Source organism: Cavia porcellus, unplaced genomic scaffold, assembly GCF_034190915.1.
Source record: "Cavia porcellus strain 051 isolate PalLab524CR breed Dunkin Hartley unplaced genomic scaffold, mCavPor4.1 scaffold_28, whole genome shotgun sequence".
NCBI lineage: Eukaryota > Metazoa > Chordata > Mammalia > Rodentia > Caviidae > Cavia > Cavia porcellus.
In genome coordinates, this window is record NW_026947511.1 from 32,542,787 (window position 1) to 32,552,540 (window position 9,754).

Sequence of the window (9,754 nt, forward strand, 5' to 3'; positions counted from 1 at the left end):
GTAGTGATTGACTTCTTTATCCTAACTTGTGTAACTTCAATCTTATAACTCTCTTCGCTGAGAAAGTCATTACCGTCATTGTCAAAGTCTTGTTTATGTGTAGAGTGCTTGTGAAATGATATGGCACTAATTTATCCTAACTGAGGTTGCATGGTAAGACATGATAATTTTATTGAATTGAGTATGAAAAGTGAAACATTTATCATTGATCACAGAGCGGCATTTTTCACTCCTGACAGCATGTAATCAGATCAGATTTGGTTGCTGAGCTCCTAGGCTGCAGTGTCAATCGATTCTTTGTGTTTATGAACTTGCTTAAAGTGCTCCATGCCAGTGAGCATGTAATGTAGTGATAAAGGACTCAAATCAATTAACTGCATCATTTATAATGCTAAGTATCCCAGGAAACCCAATCCCCTTTGATTTGTTATCCTAACGGATGCAAAGGGTTCCTCTGATGATGCGGCCAGAATTTGCATGGCTGGCTGACTGTCCTGTTCCGACTTAAGAGTCGGTGAAGGGTCACTTAGAGACCCTTTGCTATTGATTCTTAGAGTCTTTGGCTGTGGAGCTGCCCTCTCACTGTTCACCATTTCTCGCCTCCTTAGGCTGAGAGGCTGATGGAACAAGCTAGCTGCTGGGAAAAGGAGGACCAGGAAATCCTGTCATCTAGAGCGAACAGTAGGCAATCACCTGCAAAAGTACAATCGAAAAATAAGTATTTGCATTCTCCGGAGGGCCGCCCAGGGGCCGGGGAACGTGGGCAGCTGATGGAATTGGCTAAAGAGAGCAGTGAAGAGGAAGAAGAAGAGGAGGAGGAGGAAGAGGAAGAAGAAGAGGAAGAAGAGGAGGAGGAAGATGAGGAAGAGGAAGAAAATATTCGAAGCTCTCCTCCACGATTGACTAAACCACAGTCAGTTGCTATAAAGAGAAAGGTATGTGTCTTTAGATTGAAACTCTGCAAGTCTCTTTCAATCAACTCTTATTTGTCATTGCCAGCATTGTTCGTTTCACTTTCTCTATTTCAAGTGTAGTTTATGTGCACACAGCCCCAGTGATGAGATACCATAATTGTTTACCTTACAGTCATGATGGTGTTTACTGATGGCCACAGCAGGAAACCAGAGACCGGCCAGTGTCCTAGTCTAGTAGTCACTGCCACCTGCTGTTCTGCAGGAGTAGAGTAACTGGCAAATAGGAATTGAAAGGGCCCCAGAGAGCACTTAATGACCCGAGGCCTAGGGCCGCCAGAAGACTTAGCCAAGGTCACTGGAAGCTCAGGCTTTCGCTGGTGTTTCTCCTCCTTGTTTTTGACATAGCACTGTTACAAAGTATTTTAGGTATTTTTCTTTTTTCTTTTTTTTTTTTTTTTAATTTTATTTAAGAAGAAAAGAGAAAAAAAAAAGCAGGGAAAGGGTACAAGTTATACAGATTTACAGAAAAAAATGAACAGTAGGAAATTACTAGTTAATGGATTACATATTGTCATCTTAGAAATAATTGTTCAAGTCACAAAATTAAAGCTTGTAAAGTGAACATTCCATCAATGATACTGCAAACAGTTCTGTTCATTGATCCAATAAAACTCTGTGATATCATTTTCTATCTTATACACTTAAATATACATGCAGTTATATAGTTTGGAGCACTTTCTTTTCCTCTCTTTTGTACCATGACTATTACACATTTTGGGTTTCATTGCTCCCACGGTTCTTATTACTTTTTTGGAAGAGAGTAAAACCAAATGTGACATAACAGAACAGAATCGGTCAAGTCAAAAGGGTGGACATAATAGATAATGTAAAACCATAATACAAGGTGATCAACAATGGTTACCATAATGCCTCCCGCTATCTCTAATAGAATTGCCTATATCGTTAGTTATAATACAATTGAACAAAACAGTAAAGAATAAGACCGACAAAACCAAAACACTGGAGACATTGTAGGTCTTCAAAAGTAGATAAAAGTCAACAAGAATGGGCGTCATAATGAATCTCATTATCTTCACAGCTGATGCCTAAACTTTCGAACCTGATACTATCCAGCAAAACAGAATAGGGAACATCAGTTAAAAACCAGATGGTGAGAGTAATACAGGGCTTTAAATCAAGGTAATGAAAAGTCAAAGTGGGTTACTATAATATATCCTGCAATTTTTTTCCTTTAATTAAAAGGATAAAGATAAAAAAGTAAACAATGGAGTGGAAATTGAGATAAAAGAGGGCATAACAACGAAACAGCGCAGATCAAAACATAACCATTTAAGCAGAATAGTGTTTCACCACCAGATAATCCTAACCTAAAAGTAGTTACCATATTGTCTCTTTCTTTGAAATCCTTGAGTACAACTTCGTATACTGTAGCATTAAGTATATCAAAACAATGTAAAACCATTCAAGAGAATGACAGCATTACAGAGTATTAAGAATCGACTAACAGAAAATGAACAATGGTTTCTGTATAATCTCCTTGTCTTTAAAAGGTTTTTGCTTATACTATCGTACATAATAAAATCCAATAAGATACAGCCTATTTAGACCATTGGAGACAGAAGGACAAAAGTTAGATGAGACTTCAAAACAAGATGATACTAAATCAGTATTACCTATTAAGATGTCATTTTCTCCAAAATAGCTGTTCCTATCATCCAATCTTCTCTGCCTCATTTCTGTTGAGCTCTTTTTCTGTCAGTAGCTGTCAGTTTGTCTTCTTCATTTTGTTCTCTGCTCCATTCGTTGTGGCCTCCCCGCCACTATTTCTGGGTTCTTTGTATTTTTCTTTTTTTAGAATATCCTGCAATACTTTCTGTAGAGTTGAATTGGTGGTTGCAAATTCCCCCAGTTCCTCTTTATCCTGGAAGCACCTTGTTTTTCCATCAATTTCCAGGGACAGTTGTGCAGGATATCTCAATCTTGGCTGGAGATTATTATCTTTCAAAGCTTGAATTATTTCCCCCCACGCTCTTCGTGATTTGATAGTTTGTGCAGAGAAATCTGTTGTAATTCTGATGGGTGTTCCCTTGTAAGTGGTCTGTTTCTTGTCTCTTACAGCTTTTAATATTCTGTTCTTGTATTGAATTTCTGGAATTTTTATTATTATATGCCTGGGTGTTGCTCTGTTTGGGTTGTAGGTAGCTGGGGTCCTGTATGCCTCATACATCTGAGTATCTTTACCTTTTGCTAAATTAGGAAAATTCTCCTGGATTATTTCTGTGAGTAGCTTTTGTAGTTCACTTGTTTGTGTCCCTACTTCTTCTTTTATGTTCTTAATCCTTAAGTTATGGATCCTCTTATCATCTTCTTGTCTTTGTATTATTGCTGTTTGTTTCTTTGTTATTTTTAAGAAGTTTTTCATTTCATTCTCCCATATTACAAGTCTGCCCTCCAGTTCAGATAGTCTGTCCTTAGTTTCTTTCAAGCTGTTATGCCAGTCTTCTATAGACTTCTTAGTATCTTGGTAGTCCCTTTGAACCTGCTTCACGTATTCTATGCTTTCTCTGTTTTCTCCATCAAACAATTCTCCCCTTTTTTTCTGTTCTTCCATTCCACCACCTGTTTTTTCTTGGGTGGTACTTAGCATTTCTCTAACTATTCTGCATACTTCTAGCTTCAGGTCATTGATAACTTCATTCCTGAATTGGTCTATGAGGCTCTCTATATGGTGCCTTATGTATATTGGTGCGGTGTCTGCTATTGCCTGTTTCTCAGAATTGGGGGCCGAGGAGCCTTTCTTGTTGCTGCCTCTTCCCATGCTGCCTCTTCTTCTCTGTTCCTTATATATGCAAGCTTATATAAGAGGCCCAGCTTCTCTCCCAGTCAGCCACAGCCTGATCGAATTGCGCCAGTTAGGTGTTCCCGCTCACCGCTGCGCACCAGGGAGTTACAGACCAGGCAGCCTACATGTCTCCCCTCCCGGCCACCATCAGGCTCTGGGATCTGGGTTGGGACAGCCTACCAGGTCCGCCGGCAGCGTCACACAGGCCAGGCACTTTTCACCAATCCCGCCCGAGAGGGGGATGTGTGGCTGGAGTCACCACCGCGCCCTGCTCCCACAGGACTGCCGGGGCCCAGAAAGTCCTCCGCTGGAGTCAAACTGTGGTAGAGTGTCAGTTTCTCTCACTCACCTCACCACAAGTCAGTGCACGTCTCCCTGCCGTTCGCAGATTGCCGTTCTCAGAGCTTCTGCGCGTCTCTCTCCTTGCCGAGCTGCTGTAGAGGCAGCCAGCCACCACGCGGCGGGAAACCCAAATCGCGGCTTACAGTGGCGCGGGGTCCAGCTCCACACCGAGGCTTTTCTGTTCCTGTTTTAGCACCAGGAATGCATTCCAAGTTGGTTTCTCTCAGCCCAGTTTGTTCCTGAGTCAGCAGAGCATATCTCCACCTGCTTATGTCTCCTTAGTCCGCACCATTCCTGGCTTCTGAGCCGAGTCTTTCAGAGAGCCTCCGGTAGTTGCTGTTATCTGTCCGCCATGTTCTCCCGGAAGTCATATTTTAGGTATTTTTCATGCAGATATTTTTCGTTCGTGGCCAAGTACATGTTAATGCAATTCTTCCTACCTTAGTAACTTGATGGTTTTTCTGAAGCATGTCGTCTCTCATCTGAACTGGTAAAGAAGGTGAATGGGTGGTTTATTTCTTTAGGTAATTTCTATCCCAATTCTGATACCTTTGTCCTGTATCTATGTGTGACACGAAGTGAGGCGAGATAGAGAGAATGCAGGGCAGGGACTTTTGTCCCCTGACTCAGGGCTCTTTCTCCAGGCCTGGCGGTCAGAGGGAGAGTAGCTGCGGGAAAATGGGAGAAGAGATCATTCCATGAGTGAACCTCAGCCTTCTGACTAATATTTTAATTTCTTTTGAGAAGAATGACCATATTTTACGTATATAGTGAGATGAGCTTGTCCTAAAGACATCAAAAGCCAGAATCATCCCAAGCATGACATGGACTACAGCTATATGAATGGACCCAACCTAAGAGAAACCTGTTTGTTATGTGGGCTACACTCAGCTTGGGAAAATTCTATCTTAAGGAAGATAGGACTAGGGAAATTAATAAGCACAAATGTCATATTAAGAATATGACTAAACGGCCTACTATCTGTGTTCTTCAAAAACATTCAGAGGATTAAAAAGGTAAAACGCTTCTTTGCATTGTATTGCCAACAATTTTAGCAGCAAATTTACCTGTTAGTCCTTTGTGTGAAATTTTATCATTACTTTTGTATTTGGAAAAAAAATACTTTATTACTACATACTAATTCTTAGATACAATCTACCAGGACATTCGCTCCCCCAACCTCAGCACCCGGGATTGATCCCAGGACCTTCACACTGAGCTACATCCCTTTTCATTTTTTCTTTTCTTTCTTTCTTTTGTTTTTTTTTAATACTGTTTTGCTAAGTTGCTAAATTGTTTTGGCTGGGCTTGAATTTGTAATCCTCCTGACTCGGGCTTCCTGGGTGCCAGGCAGATGCTACCAGGGCTGACTTGTACTGGCTGTCAAACCCAGAGTATTGCCTTGTTAGGCAGGTCCTGTACCACTAAGCCATACCCCTAACCCTTCTTTGCATTGCATTGCCAACAATTTTAGCAGCAAATTTACCTGTTAGTCCTTTGTTGAAATTTTATCATTAAATACTTTTGTATTTGGAAAAAAAAATTTTTTTATCACTACAATTCTAGAGAGTCATTTGTGCTACCCTTTTCATACTAATGAAAAAAGTGTGTCTTACATAAAGATAAACACTTCTGTTTCTTTTTTCCTTTTTTCGGGGTGGAGAGCTACCAGGGATCAAACTCATAACCTTGCGCTTGTCAGGCACGTCCATTTCTTTCCACTTACTTTTTTGTTTTAAATGACACTGGTGGGTTAAGCCAAGGTTTTTCGAGCTCACCTACATCTCCAGCTGTTTTTAAAATTTTTCAGTCTTTTAAGCTGCCTGGGCTATCCTCAGACTTGGCAATCCTTGTACCTCTACCTCCCAGAATGCTGGGGTCACAGGTGTGTGCCACCACACCTGTCTTTTTTAGCCTCCTGCCACACCCCCAATATTGGGGATTGAATCCAGGACCTTCACTAAGCTTCATTCCAGCCTTTATGGTTTTTTTTTTTTTGTTTGTTTGTTTTTTTTGTTATTTTTACATATTTGCAGAACATAATGATTACATTCTTCATAGGATTGGAATTTTTTGTTTTGTTTGAGATGGGTGTCCCATTAAATTTCCCAGGCTAGACTCAAGCTTGTTGATCCTCCTGCGTTGGCCTTCTAAAATGCTGAATTACAGGTGTGCACCATACCTGGCTTCTTTTAACTTTTTTTTTTTTTTTTTGGTAAGCCTTAAAATCCTATTTTATTGTATAAACAATTCATGTATACCTTTTTCTTCTGAGTACATCCTCCCAACCCCTCTGTGGATAAGACAAAGTTCTATTTTACCATAACCCACGTCAATCCCTCCTCTCCTTCCTTGTCATGGAAATCAGCTTCATGTGCATTAGAAGGGTAGCACTTGTTTTATTAATTTCCATGCATCTCTTCTTCTGTTCATTGAAGAAGGCACATACTATCATAAGACAGTAATCTGAGAGGTTTGTTAATGTATCCAAGAGTTACCAAAGATACAGTTCTGCTATCTTTAATTTGTTGTCCACTTGAAATATTTTGAAGAAGTTTTTAACTTTTTAAGATGCCATCCATATTAAATTATTTTTCCAAAATTATTATTTCCTCACATTCCAGTAGCCAACAACCACATAAGTTTGTTGACTTTTTAGGCAATGGAAAAATACATTCTTAAAACTCGTCCCTGTCCCTTCGTAGTTTGAAAGGAGACGAGTAGACTAGTCACCTACGCTGACAAATAGGCTTTGCATGAAGTGTGCTCCCCTCAAACACAGCTATCAAGCATTCAGTGGATGACCTGATGGCTAGCAAATTTACAATCATCAGGGTCTGTGATGACCTTAGCGTGTCTGTTGTGTGTGTGCAGGATATTGAAACCAGCAAGTATACCACTTGGAACATAAATGCTAGGAAAGCAAAGCTTAGCTTTTAAAATCTACTGTCAAGCTGCTAGGCCATTCCCTCTCGAAGCATCTGCTTGAGCAAACAACTGTTGTATTTGGAAAACACTTGCCTGTGTAGTCAGAGCCCGAGAGGGACGTTAAACATCAAATGGAAGGTTAAGTACAAAGGCACCACGGCAGCCTTTACGTGCGAGACGCTCAGCCGTGCTTCAGCACACGGCTGCCGCACATTGACTCACCCGTTTAATTTCGCCTGAGCTCTGATTTGTACTACGTTTGGAATTAATTTCAGAGGCCTTTTGTACTAAAGAAGAAAAGGGGTCGTAAACGCAGGAGAATCAACAGCAGTGTAACAACCGAGACCATTTCGGAGACGACAGAAGTTCTGAACGAGCCCTTTGACCACTCAGATGAGGAGAGGCCGATGCCGCAGCTGGAGCCTACCTGCGAGCTGGAAGTGGAGGAGGAGAGCCAGAAGCCGGTGCTGAGGAAAGCGTTCCAGCACCAGCTTGGGAAGAAGAGGCAGGCAGAGCTGGAGGAAGAAAAAGACAATCATTGCTTTAAGAACAGTGACCCCTGCAGAAGTAAGTAGAACGTTACACAGATCTCACCGCTGACTGTGTGCACAGCTCGTTCCTGGAGTTGTTCCGGTGGCAGCTGGGAGGTCACAGCAGTGCACCTGACATAAGTGCCCTTTGTCCTTTCTTATTCATAACAGTGTCTGTCCTTTCTTTCCGAAGTTCAGGACTTCCCTATAGCTGGGTTCACCTTTGCAGAAATTTGAAGTCTGTCTATAAGAAACACATTTTAGACTGGGCATGGTGGCACATGCCTGTAATCCCAGCACTCAGGAGGCAGAGGCAGGAGGATTACTACAAATTTGTGGCTAGCCTGGGCTTTATAATAAGACCCTGTCTCAGAAAATAAAGTAACAGTTTTTAAAAAAGAAACACATTGCATATCCTTGGTTATAATACATACTTTTCTTTACATGTAGTATTTTGGAATTCAGGGCATACCTATGTTATGATCAGTGTGAACATTGCACGTTATTGTTCTTTTTCCTGGAAAACAAATACCAGGAAATTAGTGGTACATCTTAATAATTAGTAGTAGAGATACCCTGAATAATTATCCTGAATTCACCCATACCCTTAGTCATAGCTCCGGTAACACAGGACAGCATAGAAATCAAGAAAGTAACTTTCCACGTAAGTTGAGGGACGTTTCCTTCCTCATCCTCTACAAAAATACAAACACCAGTGAATTTTCCTTGATGCCCTATTGAGAAGCACCCATCTTGGGCCTCTCTGGGCACTGACTCCTAACAGAATCATGAAGGCTTTTGAGACAGTCTGTATTTCTGCTCCGAAATGACTACTCAGAACCTATTATGGTTTGGGAAATGGACTGTCTCACTTCACTGGGAACCACAGTTCCACTCTAGTATTTGAAAAGCCAGTTTTAGGAACACAGCCAGTGGACCGGGGATTTAGCTCCATAGCATAAGCACCTGCCTGGTAAGCATGAGGTTGTGAGTTTGATCCCCAAAAAAGAAGGGAAACACAACCAGCATCTTTAGTTAACAACTTCTTTAGTTAACAACAACATGTGTTGCTGAGGGCCTAGCATTTTGTCCTGCATACACACAGACCAAGCCTTGATCTGTAGCTTCTTGAAATGAACAAATAAAAATAAACAACAAACTCAGAGATAGGGAAGGTGTTTCCACCTTTTGGCTGTCTTCTCTAGAGCCTGTAGAAGATTTACCATTACTCCTCTCCACTGTGTGCTATTTACCTTTAGAAATTCTTTGTGGCTGTATTATATTCAGTTCCTTTCAGGATTCTCTCCTTAACTCAGAATAATTGTCAGAAAACTCATTTCCTGATTTAAAGAGGTATTTCTAAAAAGGAAAGTTCATAGAACCAGTGGCTTAAGAATATTGAATCCTGGGGGCTGGAGGTTTAGCTCAGTGGCATAAGTGCCTGCGTGGCAAACATGAGGTCGAGAGTTTGATCCCCAGCACCAAAAAAAAAAAAAAAGAAAAAAGAAAAAAAAAATTGAATCCCAAACCACTGGTGGCTCTTTCTTCCTATTGTGAATAGAAAGGAAACATTCCAGGCCTAGGACTTGGTAAGGCTGAAGGATCATTCTCCGTGGCCTGCAATCTATAGTCATTTTGTGTGTAAGCCTGCAGGAAGTGTATGTATGATGCTTTTATTACATAGGAATGTCCAGCTCCTCCTGCGGTGTGCTGATTAGATTAGAAATCACTCCATTCTGCAATAAGGAAATCTTTCTAATTGTTAGACCTTACTCCTATTCTCCAAGACAGGGCGGGGTGTTTATTAATGCTTAGGTTTTTGGTTGTTGCTGTTTTGCTTTTTCAACACTGGCGATTGAACCCCACCCAGGCTTTCCCGCTTGTTAGACAGGAGCTCCACCACTATGTCCTTTTCAGTTTTTTCTATTCTGAGATAGGTTCTCACTAGCTGACTAAGATGGACTCAGGCTTACAGTCCTCCTGCCTCTGTCTCCCACGTAGCTGGGATTATGGTCCTACACACTATGCCCAGCCAAGGTGGGGTTTTTAATAAGATAGTTGTTGTTCTTTAGGAAGATTTTCCTTTAACTGACCAGTGACTCTAGAAGGTTAGTATGGTTCTAACCTTCCACAAATGTTGAGGCATGGATGTTTTGTAGTGTATACTTATTTAGTGT

The 9,754-nt window shown here is 41.1% G+C and overlaps 1 protein-coding gene across 7 annotated transcripts in view; it reads left to right on the forward strand.

Annotated features, from left to right (window-relative positions):
* Kat6b (lysine acetyltransferase 6B) overlaps window positions 1-9,754 on the forward strand; it is a 192,135-nt gene that overhangs the window by 177,693 nt on the left and 4,688 nt on the right. For all 7 annotated transcript variants that reach the window (XM_063238696.1, XM_023566761.2, XM_003473808.5 and 4 more), the window contains exons 16-17: window positions 609-935; window positions 7,323-7,614. In XM_063238696.1, the coding sequence (XP_063094766.1) occupies window positions 609-935; window positions 7,323-7,614 (619 nt within the window). The remainder of the gene's footprint in view (window positions 1-608; window positions 936-7,322; window positions 7,615-9,754) is intronic.